The 23,373-nt window shown below is 47.6% G+C and overlaps 1 protein-coding gene across 7 annotated transcripts in view; it reads left to right on the top strand.

Moving 5' to 3' along the window:
• Positions 1-22,510, top strand: part of EYA2 (EYA transcriptional coactivator and phosphatase 2) — a 148,598-nt gene extending 126,088 nt beyond the window's left edge. For 6 of the 7 annotated variants that reach the window (XM_039498143.1, XM_039498148.1, XM_039498150.1 and 3 more), the window contains 6 exons: positions 1,089-1,147; positions 7,603-7,763; positions 9,925-10,039; positions 10,673-10,794; positions 13,305-13,405; positions 21,248-21,328. In XM_039498143.1, the coding sequence (XP_039354077.1) occupies positions 1,089-1,147; positions 7,603-7,763; positions 9,925-10,039; positions 10,673-10,794; positions 13,305-13,405; positions 21,248-21,328 (639 nt within the window). Of the gene's footprint in view, positions 1-1,088; positions 1,148-7,602; positions 7,764-9,924; positions 10,040-10,672; positions 10,795-13,304; positions 13,406-21,247 lie in introns of all 7 variants that reach the window. The other variant, XM_039498146.1, reaches the window with a different exon arrangement.
• Positions 22,511-23,373: the final 863 nt, after the last annotated feature.

Here is a 23,373-nt window from a genome sequence, read left to right on the forward strand (position 1 = left end):
CTTAGAGTCCCTGTCCACTTCTGCAATTCAGGGGAAGATCAGCTAAAAAACCAGAACAATATCTGCTGACTTCCAAGGGCCTTTGCAACATACATTGTCCCTACCCTGCAAGAGTCAAAGAAGAGAGAGAGAAAAAGCCTTCCTGACTTTCTTCCCATCCCCCTTTTAATCACAATGTCAAGTCAGAGAAAGAAACCATAGAAATAACATTTCTTGAGATTTTGAGGTAAAGCCTTCACCACTCAAACAATGAAGAATTTAGATGATACGATCTAGAGTACATATTTCATGCTCCAAGTGCATAATCTATTCAGTTTAAATTTCCTGTGTGTTGATTTCCTTATTACTTATGTGCATTATTTCTTAACTCTCTCTGTGGAATGGGGGTATGACAGGGTCCCTTCTCTTGATGAATGGGCAGGAGAGGGTAAAGCCCCAGCAAGACAGGGGAAACACTATAGGAGCAAGACACGTCTCAGACAGGAAATTTCTGTGGAAAGACCTAGAAAAAGGGGTTTTCTTCTTTCCATTAAATTAAGGCTGAATGTTCTTATTGGTACAGTAATGCTCTTTAATGGGGAAGGCTGCTGATTCTGATACCACACAATGCATGTAAACTACTAATGTTTCTCTGTTTTACTGGTTAAGAGAAACAAGTTCCTTTGCATGGGCTTTACACATTTCTGTATGAAGAGGAAGCACTTTCACCTTAATGTGCAATTCAAGAACTATTGTGATCTCAGACAATTCTTGCTTATGCACAGTAATTCTATTCATGTTGTGGCCAAGCAGCATCTGAAATTGGCTTGTAATCTAATTAATTGACTGGAATTTATTGAGAGTATTAGCAATACATGGGGGACCTGATTTTACCTTAATATCTGTCCTTAATGTGTTTTTCATTTCATGATACTTAGTCCTGCCATGAGTGCAGGAACTGGACTAGATGACCTCTTGAGGTCCCTTCCAGTCCTGTGATTCTATGATTATTCTATGATAAAATTCTTCCTTCAAATTTGTTATTCCAAGGCAATATCATTTCCTGATTCATTTGGGTTTTGCTGTGTTTGTTTGTTTATGCTTTGCAGGATTGTGACCAAATACACATAGACGACGTATCATCAGATGACAATGGACAAGATCTAAGGTAGGTAATCTCTAGACTGGAACTTCCAGCTCAAACAGTCCACAATTCCTTGGAAATGGCTTGAGGATGAGCAATGGTATAATATAAATAACATTCTTGATCTTGCTGTTTTCCCCTTCCATACTCCTTGCATTCATCAATGCATGGGAGCACAAAACTCCTCTTTCTCACACTAATATGCCCAGGCCTTACTCTCACGCCCTGTCCATACTAAACTTTAAACCATATTGGAAAACAAGTTTGAAAATGGGTTGAACTCAACTCAGCTACATCAGTTTCAAATATGGTTTGACCAGCCAACATAGATTGGACCAAACCATTTGAAAACCATACTTGAGCTTTAGCCCTGGTCTACACTAAGGTCGGGGGTCGAACTAGGGTACGCGAATTCAGCTACGTGAATAACGTAGCTGAATTCGAACTACCCTAGTTCGACTCACTTACCCGTCCAGACGCCACGGAAGCGAACTCCGCGGCTCCAAGGTCGACTCCGGCAACTCCTCCTGCCGCGGTGGAGTACCGGAGTTCGAACTAGCGCTTCCGGGGTTTGAACTATCGCGTTTAGATCAGACGCGATAGTTCGAACTCCGAGCAGTCGAACTTGCCGCGTCGACCCAGCAGGTAAGTGTAAACGTGGCCTTAGACTTGTGCAGTGCTGTGTCTGGATAGTATGAAACTCAGGCCCAGAATTCCCAGGAGCTTTGCCCAAACTAATGGGAGAGTTCCCACTTTTGCAGCTGAAGGTCCAATATGTATCCCCATATTCTGTGGTATTACAAGGAAATCGTATGATTATGAGTTACAATGTAATTATCATATTTTCCACTGGAATTGACTCCTAGTTACAGGATTGTTATTTATTGTAAGATCTCTAGGTTACTGTGGCAACTGTACTATTAACACATCACCCTACTCTACTTGCTATATAATTTGAGAATTAATTGCCTCAATGCTATGCATTCCAGCCACTTATTTTCCATGTGACATTTCTTTATGTGGGATATGTTGACAACTCCATGGTCATAGCATTGATTACGCCCGACATGAGCTTCATGGCTAAGAACCGTGCAGTACTTTGAAAATGTAGTCCTGCATTTTGGACTCTTTCATACTGCACTGAATATTATTCCCAAAAAAGTGGTACATTTGATCACTGCTACCAGAAACTCATGAAGATGTTAGACATATTCCACAGTGAAACAATCCTGCAATTTAAGCTTATCTGTCACCTATCATAAAGCACAGAATGGTACAGCCAGAACTCAGTGTCACAATAAAATGTCCTCTTTGATGTAAAGGAGTGATTTTTAGTGTCCAGCAATCTTACATTGTGAATGGCAGGTAGACCAGTAAAAATGGGCTTTGTCATGAAAATATTACTCCAAATTTGCATACACCAATACTGTGTGTATGTAAATCAGGTAATCATGCACACAATACATTTGCATGTGCATTTGCCAAGTGTGCATGTACATTCACAGTAATTGTGTGTACAAATTGGATGTGCAGTTGTTTGCCTACATTGTATGGCAACCGGCAGGGCCGCCCAGAGGATTCAGGGGGCCTGGGGCAAAGTGGGGGAGCTGCGGCGCTTGTACTCACCCGGCGGCAGTCCGGGTCTTCAGCGGCATTTCGGCAGCAAGGGGCCCTTCAGTCACTCCCTGTCTTCAGCAGCACTGAAGGGCCCCCCGCCGCCAAAATGCCACTGAAGACCCGGACCGCCTCTGGGTCAGGGCTCGCGGGACATTTCGGTGCTGGGGGGCCCTTCAGTAGCTCCACGTCTTCAGCAGCAATGAAGGGCCCCCTGCCGCTGAAATGGCGGCCGAAGACCTGGACGGCCACTGGGCCAGGGCACGCGGGGGCCCCTGCGGGGCCTGGGGCAAATTGCCCCACTTGCCCACCCCCTCTGGGCAGCCCTGGCAACCAGGACCTATGCTTACACTAAGGGCTTGGCTACACTTGAGAGTTGCAGCGCTGGTGGAGGCTTTCCAGCGCTGCAACTTAGTAACTGTCCACACCTGCAAGGCACATCTAGCGCTGCAACTCCCTGGCTGCAGCACTGGCTGAACACCTGGTCTGCTTGGGGTGTAGCGAGTGCAGCGCTGGTGATCCAGCGCTGCTCATCAAGTGTGGACACACACCAGCGCTGTTATTGGCCTCCAGGGTATTAGCAGATATCCCAGAATGCTTTTAACTAAATTACTCTCTTTGTTTTGTTATGCAGCCTCTCTTTGTTTTGTTGTGAACTCGGAGCTCCGGTGCTCCGGGAGCTGCTTATCTAAAAAACAAACAGCTCCTGTTTGCTGTGATCAATCTGTACCTGACTGTGAACAATCAAATGAGATAACCCCTGTGAATGAGGCAGGCAGGGAGTGAGTGTTTGCTTGAGGAGAGAAACTGTGCGGGGGGGAGGGAGAAAGGGAGTCCGTTGGATGCAGGCTGTTTGCAGTTAAGAGTAAGGGGTCAGGAACATTTTCTGATTTTGCAAGGCAGGAAGCTAACACACAGTGTTGGCTCCAAAAATCCACTCTCTCTCTCCCCCGCTCCCTGTCACACCCCACCCCACCCCCCTCTTTTGAAAAGCACGTTGCTGCCACTTGAACACTGGGATAGCTGCCCATAATGCATCACTCCCAACAGCGCTGCAAATGCTGCAAATGTGGCCACACACCAGCGCTGGTAGCTGTGAGTGTGGCCACACACCAGCGCTGTTCCTACACAGCTGGATGACCAGCGCTGTAAACTCCCAGCGCTGCAACTCTCAAGTGTAGCCAAGCCCTAAGCTGTTTTCCAACGGGTTGTTTATATGATGAATGGATGTAGCTACACAGTACAGAGTACTATGGAAGCCTCATAGGGAAAGCAGTTCTTCCCACACAGAAAAGCTTCACTTAGAGGAGCAGGGCTGGATTAACTCTCCTGTGGGCCCGGGGCTATTAGATTTTGTGGGGCCCCTGGGGGTTTGGAGTGGGGGGAGTGGGTTCAGGGCTGTAGCAGGGGATTGGGATGTGGGAGGGGATGCAGCTCCAGCTGGGGGGGTGGGCTCTGGGGTGAGGCCAGGGATGGGATAGGCAGCTGGGGTGCAGCAGGAGGTTTGGGTTGCGGGCCCTGGGGGGGCGTTTGGGTACAGGAGGGGGCTCAGGGCTGGGATAGGGGGTTGGGGTGCAGGTGGGGGTGCCGGAGGGGGTGTGGGGTGTAGGTTCCAGCCAGGAGGCGCTTACCTATTTATTGCTGACCTGGGAACCAAGAGTAGGAGTGGGCTGATAAAGTTTGCGGATGACACCAAGTTGGGAGGTATTGCCAATTCGGAAAAGGATCGGGATATCCTCCAGGGAGATTTGGATGACCTTGTAAACTGGAGTATTAGTAACAGGATGAAATTCAATAGTGAGAAGTGTAAGGTTATGCATTTAGGGATGACTAACAAGAATTTTAGTTATAAGCTGGGGACGCACCAGTTGGAAGTAACGGAGGAGGAGAAGGACCTAGGAGTCCTGGTTGATCGTAGGATGACTATGAGTAGGCAATGTGATGTGGCTGTTAAAAAAGCTAATGCGGTCTTGGGATGCATTAGGCGAGGTATTTCTAGTAGGGATAAGAAGGTGCTAGTCCCGTTATATAAGGCGTTGGTGAGACCTCATTTGGAGTATTGTGTGCAGTTTTGGTCTCCCATGTTTAAGAAGGATGAATTCAAACTGGAACGGGTACAAAGAAGGGCCACTAGAATGATCCAAGGAATGGAAGGCCTGTCGTATGAAAGGAGACTTGAGGAGCTCGGTTTGTTTTCCTTAACCAAAAGAAGGATAAGAGGAGATATGATTGCACTCTTTAAATATATCAGAGGGATAAATACCAGGGAAGGAGAGGAATTATTTCAGCTCAGTGCTAATGTGGACACGAGGACAAACGGATATAAATTGTCAGTCAGGAAATTCAGGCTTGAAATTAGACAAAGGTTTCTAACCATCAGGGGAGTGCAATACTGGAACAGCCTACCGAGGGAAACAGTGGGGGCGAAGGACCTCCACGACTTTAAGATTAAGCTAGATAAGTTTATGGAGGAGATGGTATGATAGGATAATGGGCTTAGTCAATAGGTCAATTAAGTGCCACACTGGTAAATAGTACAATGGGTCAATGATAGGATATAACCTTTTTCCAGAGGGTATGGCTGGAGAGTCTTGCCCGCATGCTCGGGGTTCAGCTGACCGCCATATTTGGGGTCGGGAAGGAATTTTCCTCCAGGGAAGATTGGCAGTGGCCCTGGAGGTTTTTCGCCTTCCTCCGAAGCATGGGGTAGGGGTCGCTTGCTAAAGGAGTGGGTGGATCGGCTTATGTGGCCTGCATCTAGCAGGAGGTCAGACTAGATGATCATAATGGTCCCTTCTGATCTTGAATTCTATGATTCTATGATTCTATGATACCTCAGGCGGCTCCTGGTCGGCGGCGCAGCAGGGCTAAGGCAGGATCCCTGCCTGCTCTGACTCCACACTGCTCTGCTCCCCAAGGTGGCCAACATGTCCAGTCCCTAGGCAGAGGGACCAGGCTGCTCTGTGCGGTGCATGCTGCCCGTGCCCACAGGCGCTGCCCCCGCAGCTCCCATTGGCCACGGTACCTGGCCAATGGGAGCTGTGGCACCGGCACTGGGGGCAGGGGCAGAGATTCCCTGAATGCCCTCGCCTAGGGGCCGCAGGGGCACATGGGCGAGCTAGCACTCGCAGTGCCAGCCCTAGGGGGGCGCGTCGAGGCTCAGGGACCGGTGTCTGGCCCACGGCGTAGAGACTTGCCGTGGGCTGGATGAAAAGAAGCAGCAGGCTGCATCTGGCCTGCGGGACCCCACCTTAGCCTAGAGTCCTAGGCTGCAGCTCCTAAAGCCTGAATTAATCTGGCCCTGGAGAGGAGGTCTCATGTCATTTGGGAGTGTAGTTTATGCTTTGCAAAGCATTGAAAGAACGGGACACTTTCAGGCTGTTTTATTAGCCTATAAGCAGGCTCTACTGCATAGCAAATCCAAGTATGAGTGCAGACATATACAAATGATAAACTGGATTTTACCTTAAGTAAATTAGTGCAAATAATCCTCGCCTGTTCTGAGAGTATATGGGAAAGCAATCTGCTAACAGCATCTCTTTTCATCCTGCAACAAGCCCCAGCCCAAAAGATCTCTGCTGCTTTTCACATACTTCTCATATGCTTAGGGAAATTAAACCAAAATAATGTTGGGAAGTGAATTAAGCTAAATTAAAATAAAATGTCACTTTACTTCTGAATGAGAGCATCCAGACAGGAGTTTAACGTGCTTTAAATTCTCACCTTTAGTTGATTTGACTTAACTTCCTGCATAGACAAGCCCTTTGTCGTCTTTCCTATATGCCATACCCATTTTATTCTCTTCTTCTGGGCTCTGCTTGGGCAGCGTTAAAGAGATTTTGGTGGAGAATGTTTAGGACCATGTGTTGTAAGCAGCCACTACCCTTTCATTCCACTGTTAATTATTTTCTTTTTCTAAAACAGGTTCAAAGCCCGGTATTAACATATAATGCCAAACAATCATAAAGATCTACATCAGAGTATTTCTGCAGACAGATAGCTGCATTAGCAGCTGTGTTTCAGTAAGCCAGGCATGCATAGTGATTCGGTGCCCAGTTGTGATTTTCATGTAGAGGACAGTCCTGTTTTTCTCTGTGTTCAAGGTAGTTCTAAGACTCTCACAATGAATGGGTGGTAGTAACCAACATGTACGATGTCATCATCAGAAGGCATTTTCACTGTTTGTGCCCCATAAATTCCTCATTGTTTTCAGAGATGTGTAGAAACTAGACACATGAAGATATGGGAGCAGTGCTGGGTTCCAGACCTTTGGCAATCTTGTTAGTTCTTCATGCCTGAAAATAGGTTTTCACCCCATTAATCCCCATATAGGATCAGTAGTTGTATCCAGTTGCACAAGAAAACCATACCTTTTATTGTACAGATCTGGCATTATCATGCCAGATGTTTAAAACCGTCAGATGCACAATTGTAAAATGCGCATGCAAGTACATACCCCGCATTTGATTAAAAAAATGGCCCTCTATGTCAGTCTGCCTAATTTGCTTGTATAAGTGTGTGTTGAAGGGCTGGGGGAGAGTTGTGCATGCAAATAGGTGTACCCACAAATTCAGCGGGAGTGGTAATGGGAATTGACTGAAGATTTAGTCCAACAAATAAATTAGCACACCACAAATTAATAGGTATTACCAGAAACACCGGTAGGGCAAGAAGAGATTTATCCCTCCTCCTCCTGTGCTTAACCAGCTGCCTCCATTACTCTCCAGCAACATCTGGTCTCCCTCTCCCCCCACCCCCTTCACTTGTTTCTACACCCTGTTGGAAAGAACCTTGTATTATATAATTGCACTAACACTCTTTCCCGTTTCTTCCCCCTCCTCTTTCCCCTGCTTCCCCACCACCAGCACATATAACTTCTCAGCAGATGGCTTTCACAGTTCAACTGCTGGTGCAAATCTGTGTCTGGGCTCTGGAGTTCATGGGGGAGTTGACTGGATGAGGAAATTAGCATTCCGCTACCGTCGGGTGAAAGAGATGTACAATACCTACAAAAACAATGTAGGAGGTGAGTGTCTCCAGCCAGGGAATGGCCCCTTTCATCTTTCAAAAAAACTCTCTCTGTTTAGCAGGATAAACACTACAAGGCAGGTGTGTAGCGAGCAGCATACTTAGGGCACCTTGATCTTTGGGGAACTGAACTGCTAGGCAAGTGTTTCAGAAGAATTCAGCAGTGTTATCCTTAAATAACAGTGGGCATGACAGAATAGCCTAGGTACTCCAAAACCAAGGAGCAAACTCATTTGTTATAGGGGGAAGTACAGTCTAATGCTTAGAGCAAGGGACTGGGAATCAAGACTGCTCCTTACCCTATTCCCATCTCTGACACATTGTAACAGGGTGGGTAACTTGCAGCCTGTCTACACTAGAGTTTTCCCATGTGCAGACTGGGGCTGATACCTAGCTCACATGGGTGTGTTGTGAGGCTTGGTTAGCTTTCGCCAAGTGCTCTGAGGTCCCATGAAAGGCATTAGAGATAGTGAACCAAGCAACAAAATCTGGATCTAGATTTCACACACCCTTCCCAAGGTCAGGAGTTGATCAGACAAGAGGTTGTTGTTCAGGCCTATCTCTAATTAGCAGGAAATGAAATATTGCTGCTCCTCAGAGGGCTCTGTAAAGTTCTGTGTTCCCCATGCCTGTTCCCCTGTACACGAGAGGAGAAATCAAGCCCTGCTTCAAGAGCCTTACACACAGCCTGCTATGTCTACTCTAAATGAAATTATTGTAAGGTCTTTCAAGAGGGGCTAATTTCTGTTCTCTGTTGTACAGGGCCTAGCACATTCAGCACTCGAATAATAATGGCCTAGGCACTAATTCCCTATCCATGCGATGAACCTGGCAATAGGTTAATAATTTTTTTTTTAAATGTACATTTCATTCACGCTGATATTTGTGCACCTAATTAAAGGGTACCCCATCTCCAAAGTCCTTGGGATCCCTAACAAATACAATTAAAACCACATATCTTTGCCAAAAGAAAGCTGTGTGACCCAATAAATTAACACCAGAGCTGGTGCAGAAAACATTATGTTCATCACCTCTCCAAACATACAATAAATCAAAACATACACGCACCCTTCAAACAACCTAAAACCAATATTTTGGGTATCACACAAAGGGATGCATAGATGAGCTCTGGTGTATATGGTAGGAAGGAGTATTCCTGAGTCACAGTTCCCTACCCACATCCCATCAAAATGATATCACAAGACAATGGGATGGTCTAGCCTCCTTGATCTCAGAGCATCTGATTTAGGTAACCTAGTTTCTCTCTTAGGCTGGGCTGGGATTTTTTCTGCACAAGTGTCCCAGAGCTAGAATCAGAACAACATATAACCAAAAATAATAATATTCCTAATATTTGCCTTTTACGTATTTAGTGGGAATAATGACCTTCCCATATATACTGGGAATAACGACCTTGTGAACAGATTTTCAGGGGGATTAATGACCAGCAGGACCCAACAGTAGTCTGCTTCTGCTCAGACCTCTATCCCCTCAGCACTGGTCGTTAAGTCTCAGGAAATGCCTGTAGCCCCAATCTTTATTGCTTAGTTCTACGGGAAATTTCAGAAAAGTATTCTAACTGAGCCATGCAAATTGCTAACTACAGAGATAGAGTGGAGCAAAATACTGGCTAAATGTGCCAGTGCTAACTACCACATCAATTAATGTAGTTCAGAGAAGGTTTCTCCATACAACAGGCCCTTAGTCGTGAAACACTTTGCACAGCAGCCATCTAGAGGTTCAGTGGGTTGAAGAAGAGGAGACCAGTGACAGATTAATGCCCCTCAACTGTGACTTGTGCAGAAGAGACGGGGTCACGATGGGAGGGGGAATGAGGGAAGTGGATGAATAGGAGTGAGAAACATTGGGGGCATTCAGGGCACCATCTAGATACTTCGAAGCGATGTCCAAAAAGAAGGCTAGCAGCAGGTTCAAGAGGGAGAAGGGAAGGGGACTCAGGGCAGAGCCTTGAAACACTCCCTAGCAGCAAGATTAGAAGGAGTCTCCACCAGGAATGAAAGAGGAGCAGCTTGAGAGGTAGGATTCAAACATGGTCAGGAGAGAGCAGGAGGCCCTTTGGTATACTGTGTACTAAGCTGTGCAAGACATTCCCTTTCCGTGCACCTACAAATAATGTTGCTTAATTTCCCTGCTTGCAGGTTTAATAGGCGCTCCTAAGAGGGAAACCTGGCTGCAGTTAAGAGCAGAACTGGAAGCTCTGACTGATCTCTGGCTCACTCATGCTCTCAAGGCTCTGAATTTGATACATTCCCGGTAAGAACAGCTTAAGGAATCACCTACATACGAGATCCAAGAGTTCTTTTGCTTCCCTTCTTTTCCTCCAAACAAACCAGGGCACGTTTATAGGATTTTGCTGGCCAAATCTGTGGGAGGCCCATCTGCACATGTTTTCCAGATTTGTATTATCCAGGGTAGGGGTGAGCTCAATCTGATACAAAGGACTAAACAAAAGAAAATCAGCTAGTTTTTCTGTCTTGCTGCTGGACACCCCATTTGTAGCATTCCCAGGAAGGTACTAAACAGATTTGCAGGAGACCAGTAGGAGGAAATAGAAGCACTACAAGCCCTGACTTAGTTCACCCAAGGGACCCAGTGTAAATGACATTGGAGATTTACCACCATTTAAAGCACCTCAGTGGCTGGTTGCGATATGCACTGTAAGTCTCCGTCTTTGTCACTGGTTTGTTTTAAATTATTTCATTTCTAATGAATTAATAAAGAGATTATACAAAAAACCTCAGTCATCTTCCATCACGTAATCACCAACTTCTCCGGAGCTTTCTCCAGTTGCACCCTGCCCTGTGCTCCCACCACAGAGGCAAACAGAAGAAAAGGACACAGATTGCCTCACTCACTGCAATTCCAACTATCCACTTTGTTTTCTAGGCCTAACTGTGTAAACGTGTTAGTCACCACAACTCAGCTCATACCAGCCCTTGCTAAAGTGCTGCTATATGGACTGGGCACAGTCTTCCCCATTGAAAACATCTACAGTGCAACAAAGACAGGTAAGAGCAATGCAGCTAAGGCCTTAATTGGCTGTTTGTAACCAGGTTGTGGCCCTCAAATCTGATCCACTTACAGCGAGCATGGCAGAATTGTGTTCCTGCAGCTTTATTCACAACACAATCACATGATCCTCCTGTTGGTGCCTCCACATCTAACAGACTAACTGCCCATGTTTGTATCAGTGCACCATGAGAGGAATCAAGGAAGCTGTCCCATAGAGCAGGGGCGGCTCTAGGAATTTGGCCCCCCCAAGCAGTCATGCCTGCGGGAGGTGCACCGGAGCCGCGGGACCAGCGGACCTCCCGCCGGCATGACTGCGGAGGGTCCGCTGGTCCCGCGGCTCCAGTGGACCTCCCGCAACTGCGGAGGGTTCGCTGGTCCTGCGGCTTCGGTGAAGCATCCGCACGCGTGCCTGCGGGAGGTCCACCCGAGCCGCGGGACCAGCGAACCCTCCGCAGTCATGCCTGTGGGAGGTCCCCGCTGGAACCGCAGCTCCGGTGGACCTCCCGCAGGCATGACTGCGGAAGGTCCGCCGGACCCGCCTGCCGCCCTGCCGGCAAAATGCCACCCCAAGCGCACGCTTGGCGCGCTGGGGTCTGGAGCCGGCCCTGCCATAGAGTCTCAGTGGGCGATACAGTGCCTAGGAGACATGTACACCCAACAGCATTAGCAGCCAGTGGGCCATATGTTCTGGAACACCCTGTCTCACACATCTGAGAGGAAGGAATTCTAATCAAACCTGTTACATAAACATGGCTAAAGGTCCTGTTTACACTGGAGGGCTGGGCTGGACAGTGAACTGGACCAGTTATAGAAAAGCAACCATGGATCAAGATAGAAAAGTCATGGTTATGTGCTGTGATTGCTAGCAGATATTAACGATCTTGTTTGCTAACACCGACCATGTTTACAGCTATATCTGGTTACAATCTTTGAATGTAGACAGGGCCTAAGGAAGGAAGACTGATGGTCTTTTGGTTCAGGCGTTGGACTGAGATGCAGGCTCAATTTCTGACTCTACCACAGAATTTCTGTATGATCTAGGGGAAGTCACTTAGGCTCTGTGGTTCAGCTTCCCATTGTTAAATTGGGGCTAGTAATACTCACCTACGTCACAGCAGTGTTGGGCAGATAAGCTCATTGTTTGCAAGGCTGAGACACTTGGTGAGCACCTAAAGAAATGCCTTTTGTAATAATGTTGTGTGACAGCTGACTGAGAGCTCTTTTAAATCAAAGCATATGGACTCAGTGCTGAGATGCACAACTATGAATTTCATGGCTCACATTTGCACCACACGAGTATATACATGCTGTACCCATTAAACTCCTCCCTTGCATGCACCAGACTCAATATAAAACCTGTGATGGATTTTCTGGGGGGAGACTTATTGGATTGTTCCAAAGTCATGGTCAGGAGTCTGGTGAGTTCATTTTTATAGTGACCAGAAGTATAAAGATGCAGAGATTATAGAGAAAGCAGGATGGTCTAGTGCAGGGGTTGGCAACCTTTCAGAAGTGGTGTGCCGAGTCTTCATTTATTCACTCTAATTTATGGTTTTCCGTGCCAGTAATACATTTTAACGTTTTTAGAAGGTCTCTTTCTATGTCTATAATATATAACTAAACTATTGTTATATGTAAAGTAAATAAGGTTTTAAAAATGTTTAAGAAGCTTAATTTAAAAATAAATTAAAATGCAGAGCCCCCCGGCCCGGTGGCCAGGACCCAGCAGCGTGAGTTCCACTGAAAATCAGCTCACGTGCCGCCTTCGGCACGCGTGCCATAGGTTGCCTACCCCTGGTCTAGAGTTCTGAGTATGTGACTAAGAACCAGGAACTCCCAAGATCTCATCCTCTCTCTGCCATTGTGACTCACTGTGTGACCGTGGTCAGAGCAATTAAATTAAAACTTTTAAAATTTAAAATAGTTTGAGAATGTTGGCCTTAATCTCTGGGGGTCCCTGTTTCCCAGTATGTAAAGAGGTGATGATCATTCTTTACTTCCCATGGTGCAGTGAAGATTAATGTTTCTAATTTGTTTTGTAAATGTGTGTTAAGCAGCACTTTAACATAGTACTGATATATTAATGTGCACTAGGGAACCTTTAGTGCACACCAGCATGGTCTATACAGACCAATTATTGCACAACCTGTTAGTGCACTTTAGAAATCACACCCCCGGTAGTGCACATTACCCCACTGTATAGACACACGCTGAGATTCCCAGAGAATTGCATGTCTCCAGCAGCAGGGGCTTTAAGAAATACACCAAAAATCACAAGACTTGTGGTAAACACAAGGGAGTTGGCAACACTAGGTAGGTAAAGAAGATGCTGCTAGCTTGTGTGATGGCATCTCAGAGAATGTTGCCTAAGTCTTAATTTGAGAACCAAATTACAAAGGCAAAGAAACAAATGAAATCAGGCCCTGCCCCAGCCCTCACAGCTGAATTCCAGCCCGGCTGCCCAGTTCTCTTAGATAACAAACACTTCTTCTCTTTGGTTGATCAGGGAAAGAGAGCTGTTTTGAACGGATAATGCAGAGGTTTGGGAGGAAAGCCGTGTATGTTGTAATAGGAGATGGTGTTGAAGAGGAACAGGGAGCAAAAAAGGTACAGTTGTATGTACAATTTCGGGTTCTTAGAGTTTTCAGTTCAATGGCTCTTTATTTAACTAAGCATTAAATGAAACGTCTTCCCCTCCACGTTGTTTACAGCTAGGCTCTTTCCCCCGTTTGCAAATCCTCACATCACCGTGAGCAATTTCCTATTGCAAATCCCACTTCCATAGCCCTGGCAACCATTGCAACCTTTCAGGTGGTCTCAAGCACTGCTAGTTGCTATTACATGTTCCAGGAACTGTTCCTGATTAATAAAGATGGCATTAGACACATGAAACAAACCCTGCTTGTGTGATGTCAGCTGAAGCAACCATGGTGAATTCTGGAGTTTCTGATCTATATGCCACATTCTTATAATTTCCAAACTCCAGCAGAATTTCTCAGGATATTAATACTCAGTGCTGTCATGGAGGCTAATGTTGTTACAGTAAATAATGCCAAGGAGACTAATAGTGAGTGGCTGCTTTTCTTTTATTAATGATTTTATGGAGCTATTTGATTAATTTTAACAAGCAAAAAAAAACAACAAACAAAAAACTGGGGAGGCACATCAAATGCAAATAAAACAAAAATGGAAGGATCTGAACGTGACATGATCAGGGATAACAAACCTAGAATCCTGAGAGTATTACATACTCATTGGACAGACACAGCCCTTTGTCACTGGCATTCTAAAGAGACACTGCGGAGCAAGTATTCTTTGCATCACATGCCAACTGACTGGCAAAGTCCAAGTAAAGCCACAACCTGATTTTAGGTACCAGATGAGACTTCCAGTTAGGGATTAGCAGAACATTTCAGATACAGTAAGATGTGACCTAGACTTTTGCCCAGATTTCTAACTGAATCCAAAACTGATTTGTTTTTTAATTGAAGTTCAAAACATTTTGATTCTTCATTTTTTAAATATTTCTATGTCTCCTTTTCCTGCTTTCCACTGGCACCAGATGCCAAACTGCTGAAATATGGCATTCAACTTGGGCTCTCGTGGGCTTTCCAGCCTATTAGGAAATGCCTTTCTCATCATGGCAGTGAAGACAGTCACTAATGGTGGTGCTACTGCTGCTGCTGGGGTGGTGCAGTGGCTCTGAGCCCTGGCTGCTGGTACAGTATGTCTTTGGGGATGGAGCGTGCATAGGCGGCAGGTTTGTATAATTTTTGGTGGGGCCCAAAATGGTGGTGCCCCCCCCACTCCCGCCCTGTAAGCTGATATAAAATGAAGCTACAACGCGTCAGTGCCACAAGATTACAAGGTTGGAGAAGGGGTAGGGAGTTCCAGGGGCCAGTCAAGGGACAAGGAGCAGGGGGGGTTGGATGGGGCAGAGGTTCGGAGGGGCAGTCAGGGGACAGGCAGCAATTGGATAGGCATGGGAGTCCAGGGGGTTTATCAGGGGACAGGTAGGGGGTGGGGTCCTGGCGGGAAGTTGGGTGGGGTCTCAGGAGGGGGCAGTTGGGGACAAGGAGAAGGGAGGCTTAGATAGGGGCTGGGGTCCCAAGGGGCAGTTAGGGGCAGTTGTCTCGGGAGTGGGTAACGGGGGACAAGGACCAGTGGTGCTTAGATAGGGGGTGGGGGTCCGGGGAGGGGGCAATCAGCAGCCAGGGGCTGGGATTCAAAGGGCTCTGAGCTGCTGGCAGCCGCGGGGAGCCCTGAGCCCTTTAAATCCCAGCCGCCGCGGCTGGGATTCAAAGGGCTCTGGGCTCTCTGCCCCTGCGGGCAGCCCAGAGCCCTCCGATTCCCAGCTGCGGCTGAGATTTAAAGGGCTCTGGGCTCCCCGCGGTTGCAGGCAGCCCAGAGCCCTCTGATTCCCGGCCGCGGCTGGGATTTAAAAGGCTCTGGGCTCCCCGCAGCAGCGGGCAGCCCAGAGCCCTCTGATTCCCAGCTGCGGCTGGGATTTAAAAGGCTCTGGGCTCCCCGCGGTTGCAGGCAGCCCAGAGCCCTCTGATTCCCAGCCGCGGCTGGGATTTAAAGGGCTCTGGGCTCCCTGTGGTTGCAGGCAGCCCAGAGCCCTCTGATTCCCGGCCGCGGCTGGGATTTAAAAGGCTCTGGGCTGCCCGCGGTTGCAGGCAGCCCAGAGCCCTCTGATTGCCGGCCGCGGCTGGGATTTAAAAGGCTCTGGGCTCCCCGCCGCAGCGGGCAGCCCAGAGCCCTCTGATTCCCGGCCGCGGCTGGGATTTAAAAGGCTCTGGGCTCCCCGCCGCAGCGGGCAGCCCAGATCCCTCTGATTCCCAGCGGCGGCTGGGATTTAAAAGGCTCTGGGCTCTCCGCAGCAGTGGGCAGCCCAGAGCCCTCTGATTCCCAGCGGCGGCTGGGATTTAAAGGGGCGAAACCTAGCTCCAAATATTGGTGGAGCAGAGCCCCTGATTTTGAATATTCCTGGGGCTTTAGCTCCACGAGCCCATATAAGTTGGCGCCCATGGGAGCGTGCCCTTAAAGAGACAGACATTTCCCCCTTCTGAAAAGCTGTGGTGGAGGGGAGGCAGTTGAACTGGAGCTGTGCTTGTACCGCAGCTCTCATGTGCTACTGATGCAGGGTGGTGGGCACCGATGAAGGGGCTACAGCCATACTGGTGTCGCTCCCAGGCAATGCAGGGTGGGAGGACAGCTAAGCCAGAGGTGCCCTTACATACTCAGTGCCCTGTGTAGCTTGCCTGTATGATCCATGCGTAACCGCTGCTGTGGATATTACCAGAGTAGTGAGAAGGAAAGATCATCCTGGTGACTGCATTTTGTGTGGACTGGAAGAGGGAGAGAGGAGAAGTGAGGATGCCAGAGAGAAGAGCTAACAATAGCATAGCATGAGAAGATCCAGGGCTGGGCCAGGTTTATGGCGATGAGGAAAGATAGATTTGGAGGTGAGGCTGGGGGTACTACAGTGATTTTCACGGTAGAAAAAAAGATAAATAAGAGAACATGGCAGGGCACAGTCAGAGACTTTGGGCGCAGGGAGGAAGAGTCAAGGGTGCCACTCACTAAGGCTGTGCGAGTTTGGGTGAGGATGGTGGAGCTGTTGATTTCCCTTCTCTGTCAAACTGCAAATCCTTGGATTACTGGCTGTGAGGGTTTCTGCCTGTTAGTGGGGGTTGGAGTCCCTGAACAGTTCAGAGAAGAACCCCAGAGTCAGGAGGGTTTCTGTGGGGTGGAAACCTGATGGGAAATCTGCCATTGTTTTGGTTTCAACATTGCCAGAAACACCATTAGATCTAGTCTCGCAGGGTGTCTTCCTGCTTCCCCCTGCAGCCCCATCTAAGACTCTTGTGCTCCAGGCATGACCATCCTGTGTAACCCAACTTCCCCTGGCCGGTTCCTAGGCTGAATGAGGCGGCAGGAAGCAGCAGCCAGGCAAGGCTGGTCATATTGAGAGCACAGGCTCAGGGAGGAGGGGATCTCAGCAGGTGCAAGGTGGGTCAGCACTTGCTCTGTCCCCAGGGTCTCACCCCAGTCCTGCCTTGAAGCAGCCAGAAAACCTTTTCCTCCATGACACATCAATTCCTGTCACCAACAAAAAAAACCTCTGGAAATTAGCCAGATTCCCAGGTGCGTAGCTGGTTCGTTAAGGGTTAAGAATCCCTCCAAGAAGAACCCAAAATGCATGGACTGAAAGTGAAGTGATAATAGCCTGCCGCTTTTGACAGCCCTGCACTATACTTCAAAGGTAGTGGGTCAGTGCACATGACTGCATCAAAGGCTGCCAGGCTCCATGGCAGTATGAAGCAGCAGGAAGGTTCAGCAGCCTTCTACAGGCAGGGTTTCAAGAGGCCTCTTGCTAGTGTCTCCTGGTTTAATCAACTCTCCCATTAGGAGAACACATTCTTTGCTGGAGCTGTCACAGCCTGTGATTGATGACAATCATTAGTCAGGGCTGCTAGCTACACACCTGACTTTAAACAAAAAACTGGGCGGGCAGAGAGAGCCTTTCACTGTTTTGCTGGCAGCACTGATAATATCTCAGTTTAAGTGAGTCGTTTTTCTTCATCTAGCCACAAATGATAAATCTGCAAGAGCTGAACAGCAGGCGTGGCTGAGTGTCCAAGCTTTCTTCTCTTTAAAGAAAGGAAGATAGATAATTTAAGTGGAAGGGATTTTATATCCACCAGGGGTCTGAGGAAATGGGAGAGGAAATAACTTTTCCCCTATAAAGTGAAATTGCAGAGCAATGCACTGTAGTCACTTCAGATGCCCCTGTGTTTGCTTGCTGTGTGTAGTGTGAAGTGAACAAAGAAAGTGATAAATAGATAACTTGATTGGGGAGGGGTACCCAGTGGTTTGAACATTGGCCTGTTAAACCCAGAGTTGTGAGTTCAATCCTTGAGGGGGCCATTTAGAGATCTGGGGCCAAACAAAACTGTCAGGGACTTGGTCCTGCTGGTGAAGGCAAGGGACTAGACACAATGACCTTTCAAGGTCCCTTCCAGTTCTGTGAGATAGATATATCTCCATTTATTATTAGCTTCAAGGGAAGATTTTTTTTTACTGATGGGCAACATAGCAGAGAGGAGCTTGAACTGTATTTAAGTAGAGAGGAGTGTAAATAGACACCATGTAAAATGAACATCTGGTGTCACTACAGTGTCCTAAGGAGGTAGTAGCCCTGGGAAAGAATCCTCTTCCTTCAATTATTTTGTCTGCTTGGGAAATGAGAATGTGTAATATTAAGAAACCAGATTAAGGCTTTAGCTAGACACACAAGTTGCACCGCTTTATCTGTATGGGTGCAGTTAAAGTGGTACAATCCCCCTAGTGACTCAGGCTATGGCTACACTTAAACTTCAAAGCGCTGCCGCGGCAGCGCTTTGAAGCGCTAAGTGTAGTCAAAGCGCCAGCGCTGGGAGAAAACTCTCCCAGCGCTGTCCGTACTCCACCTCCCTGTGGGGAATAACGGACAGCGCTGGGAGCGCGGCTCCCAGCGCTGGGGCTTTGACTACACTGGCGCTTTGTAGCGCCGCAATTTGCAGCGCTGCAGAGGGTGTGTTTTCACATCCTGCTGCAGCGCTGCAAATTTGTAAGTGTAGCCAAGCCCACAGTTAAACTTATTTCTGTGTGGTAAGGGGAGTAAGCTAAACCAGTTAAGGCAGGCTCATACTTCTATAACGCATGCTGGGGATTGTACCGATATCACTATTTTGGCATTAACTGACATCATTATACCAGTACAAAATGTGTATGTAGACCAGGCCTCAGTCTTTGGTACAAACCTAGGATGAGTGAACTGGTTTGGATAAGAAAAGAACCATCTCAAATCTTAGGCCACCCAGAGCAAATCAAAGAAGTTTGGATAAAGATCTGAATGTAACTTCCAAATCTTCTGAGATTCATCCCTTTCAACTGAAGTGACCACAAAAACTACAGAGAGTACTAAACACGAGTCACAACTGTCAAAACTGTACCTACAGAGTTATCAGAATATTAACCAGACCCACCTGGTGTTTGTACATCACTTACAAGTGATGCAGCCAGAACCTCAGAAGGCATGCTACATAAACATGTGCCAGGGTCTCCCTGTCTTCACAGAAAGGGCAGGTGTCGGGAGATTCCATGAAATGCACCAGCTCCACGGCCCTGCTCACAGCTCCAGGAAGGAGCCACCAACTAAAAACTTTGGCAGGCCAAGGAACAAGAGTGGAACAGGCAGGGGCGGCTCTAGGAATTTCGCCGCCCCAAGCACGGCGGCACGCCGCGGGGGGCACTCTAGCGGTCGCTGGTCCTGTGGCTCCGGTGGACCTCCTGCAGAGGTGCCTGTGGAGGGTCCGCTGGTCCCGCGGTTCCGGTGGACCTCTCGCAGGCATGCCTGCGGATGCTTCACCGGAGCCGCGGGACCAGCGGACCCTCCGCAGGCATGCCTGCGGGAGGTCCACCGGAGCCGCGGGACCAGCGGACCCTCCGCAGGCACGCCTGCGGGAGGTCCACCGGAGCCGCAGGACCAGCGGACCCTCCGCAGGCACGCCTGCGGGAGGTCCACCGGAGCCGCCTGCCGCCCTCCCGGCGACAGGCAGAGCGCCCCCCACGGCATGCTGCCACAAGCACGCGCTTGGCGCTCTGGGGTCTGGAGCCGGCCCTGGGAACAGGAAGTCCCCACCGGTTGGAGTAGGGGCAGCATGTCAGGGCAAGGAAGTAGATGGTATGAAGTACAAGTGTGTACAGATGTTTTCTGGGTGCAGTTTGGAGACAGGGCCACTGGATATCATTCAGCCAACTCAGGTGGTTTGTGTTGAGGGGGACCAGAGAGGTTCATGGGGCAGAGGCCAATGATGAGCTCCAGAGGGCCAAGGTGAGAAAAGTGAGAGAAGCTGGGGGCAAGGCTGCCTTCTCCTTCTGGAGCACACTAGGGGGGACATGTAGATTGGGCAACCCCATGCGCTAGCCAAGCACTGCTGTGTCCTCCTAACTGTAGTCCAGGAGGTCTCAGATTCTGGTGGCATCAGCCAGGACCATCCTTTGGTGCACCAGTGAGACTCCACTGCCTGCACATGAAGGTGTAGGTTGTATAGCAGGGGTCTGTTAGGAAATCTTCCTCCTCAGTGTGTGCTGCAGACCCGGCTGCTGAGATAGCTTCCAGATCGTGAGGAAGGCCTGGTAGAAGACTGGCAGCTCAGAGGGGTCGGGAGGGAGACCTCTCAAGTGGAGAGAGAATTGCTGCTGGTCATTTCGGCATCCTCAGAAGTGGTGGAGGAAGGCGTACGTGAGCATGCTCCATGATGGACTATGGGCACTGGAGTCTCCTTCAAAGGGCAAGGCATCAGAACAGCGCTGTCCATCTTCACAGCTGGTGAGACACCCTGGCCTCCAGATCAATCCAATTCTCTAGCATGGAGTGATCAGTGGCAGACAGGCACACATCCAGATAGAACAGTGGACCTGCACCTCCATTGGATGGTCTGGCACCTGTCCTCAACCATCAGGCCAGAGCTCTTGACCCAGCTGACTTGGGGTGAAGGAGGCGCTGAATAGATGGCTTGGCAAGTCTTCACCCATGCCAGTTCTGCTGGGTCCTGGGCCATGAGGAGCACTTCATTGGTATATGCCAAGAGGTTATCCTATAACTGCCTGGTGCAAGGTTTCTTGCATCTTCCTCTGAAACAGCTGGTAGTGGGCTAGATGGACCTCTGGCCTGATCTATTATGGCAATTCCTATGTACCTACGGATTGCTGTGGGGTTTGGTTTGTCTTTCCTGCAGAGTGAACTCTAATTGTTATAAAACCAACTGCTTTATGGTTCATGCTTTTGATTATGTAAACAACTTCATTTTATTGCATAACTTCCTAGTCTATGGGGCGGTGGCAACACAAAGGTGGTTTTCATGGCCTGGAGCATGTGTTATAGGAAAGGATTGCAGAGCTGTGTGGAGGATCTCATAGCACTTGTCTGTCATGTTGCTAAGGCACCTATTGCAATGGATTTTAAGCATCAGGAAGGAGCAGCAAGATTTTGTTTCGAAGAACATTATTATTCTAGAAACATTCACACTAAACCCAGTGGGAAAATGGGAAGTAAAGTTTGTAGTGTATAACAATACAAAAATCTTTGCAGGCATCCAGAAACTTGCCCTGCCCCGCTTGTTTCCTCTGAAGCAGGACAGCATGTGAAAGTGCCTCACAAACTCAGGAAGTTCCTGCAATTTCCAGCATGTTGCAATGTTTTTAGTTTCTACAGACACACACACACCTGCAGAGGGGACACCAACCCCCCCTCTTTTAAGTTCTAAGATGATCCTTTATCTCTATAGCAATATTGTGAGTTGATGGCTAAGGGTGTAACACGTCCCATTGTTCAGGGTGCAAATTGTGAAAGATCTTTTGATCCTTGTGTTTAAAAAATATATTTTGGTTTCATTCCAGCACAACATGCCATTCTGGAGAATCTCCTGTCACGCTGACCTGGAGGCTCTCAGGCACGCCCTGGAACTTGAGTACTTGTAGCAGACCCCAACGTCTCAGCGCTGGGCAAGCTTCACTCAGAGAGACATCAGCTCAACCTAGTCTTTGGTATTTTAAATAACTGATCCTACAACAATTGCAGTCATCTTTCTTCAAAGGGAACCCATGGTATGGAAGCCTTTAAGAATCTGCATCAGGAAAGCAATGTATCAAATCCTTCTTCTATTGGATGGAGGGAAAAACCTTCAAATCACCCAGTGGGGATCCTACAGTTTTTTGGCTAAAATGGATTCTTAGAGCTGATACTGGACTCTTGACTGTTTTATTGCCATGTGAATGACTTTGAAGCACACAAAAGACTGGAAGTCCTGGGTCTACTTGTCAGTTTTCTTGCTTTGAAATGGGGGAAAAGGACACAGCATGGAATTCTGGGCATGCTCACTGGACTCTTCATTACATCATGTGGGACTTTCTGAAAATAAGAGTGAAATAGTTGGGGTTTTTTGTATTTTTTTTAATTTATGAACTAATCTCATTACTCTGGTATTAAGCTCTGTATCTGTGTTTTTATCTTCTTTTGGGGAGGGGGAGGGCAGAGGGTCCTACAATTCTAATTTAATAATTCTTTTCTCTATGATAAACTCTGTGGACAATCATATTGTGTACATTAGTATTGAGGACATTTGGGACTGTTGGTAAGAATTGTAGCTATGTTTTTTAAACCTGATCTAGATGGTATGTGGACTGTGCATGTGTCTAAACGGTGCCTTATGCTGCCATCTTGTTTTCGGTGGTTTCGGTGGGTGGGGAGAAGTAGCTTGTGATGAATGAAAGGCATTAAATAAAACTACGTTTACATTTTGAGGGAATAGAACACCTGCCTTCTCTTCTCTCCATGCATTGTTGGACCTAGCAGATGTGTAGAATTCTTGCTTTCCCTCTGAGCTAGAGATGGAGTAGGAGAACTTAGACTGGAGATGCAAAGACTACAGTCTGTGGGAACTCCCTGTGATGGCAGGGTGAGGAGCAAAGACAGTCACCTGAATTATGTTAAGTGCCAGAGAACTTGGCCAACAAACAACATCTGTTCATCTATTAAGGGAAGATAAACTGTAAGCAAATATTACAGCTCGGCACATTTATTTTTGACAAAAATATTTATGTAAATAAATGCATATGCAAATTAGATTCAGCCTACAAGCTCCTGCTGAGCTGCCTTGGCAACCCTCAATGTCAAACATTTTGGCTCCCTGGGCTTGGATAAATCTCTCATTCTCCACACAGATTTTATTATTATTTATTTCTATTACAGTAGCACCTTGAAACCCCAGTCAAGGATCAGGACTTCATGTAGCCAGGCAGTCTACAGACATGTGACAAGTAAAACAACCCCAGCCCCAGAGAGGCCACAATCTACATATCATACACGACACCACTGGTGTACAAAACAGACAAATTGGGTGGATGTTGGTTGGGAGGAGATAGTAACAATAAAACAAAGTTTAGCAGATCAGCAGAAGTCAGAGTTTGCCTCTTGCCTACTCAATGCCAGATGGGAGTAATTTGTAGATTTCACAGCAGAGGAAGGTTTGGAAGAAGGACGTATGGGAGAGGATTAAATGGGCATTTCCCTAAAACAGAGAAAGAGTAACAATGTATTGGCCTCATTACCAATGCAGCATATTTACTGTTTGCACACAGGTGTGAAGCTAAATAGGTTTTAAAGATACAACAGCTACAGCGGTCAAGCCTTTGATGAGAATCTCAAAACTGCCACTACAGGAAATAAAGATCCATTGCCAGCTCTGAGCGAGAGAGTTTCCTGCAGGGTGAGTGTGGAGTACTGACAACAGAATAATTTAATCTCAGCATCTGGCTCAAAAGTATCAGCCACGCAGCATCTGCAAAGTATGTTATCCACACTCGCTTACAGTAGGTAGGAGGGGAAAAAATCTGTTTCGGGTCTGGGCATAGCACAGCACAAAAACAAAAACAAAGTATGGTTCTCCAGCAGAGGAGTCGCTAGCCTTATGGCCTGCTGAGAGAGGGAATCTAGGACAAAGCAAAGTCTTTCTGCAATAGGCTTG

The sequence above is a fragment of the Mauremys reevesii genome, linkage group 13 (assembly GCF_016161935.1).
Source record: "Mauremys reevesii isolate NIE-2019 linkage group 13, ASM1616193v1, whole genome shotgun sequence".
Lineage (NCBI taxonomy): Eukaryota > Metazoa > Chordata > Testudines > Geoemydidae > Mauremys > Mauremys reevesii.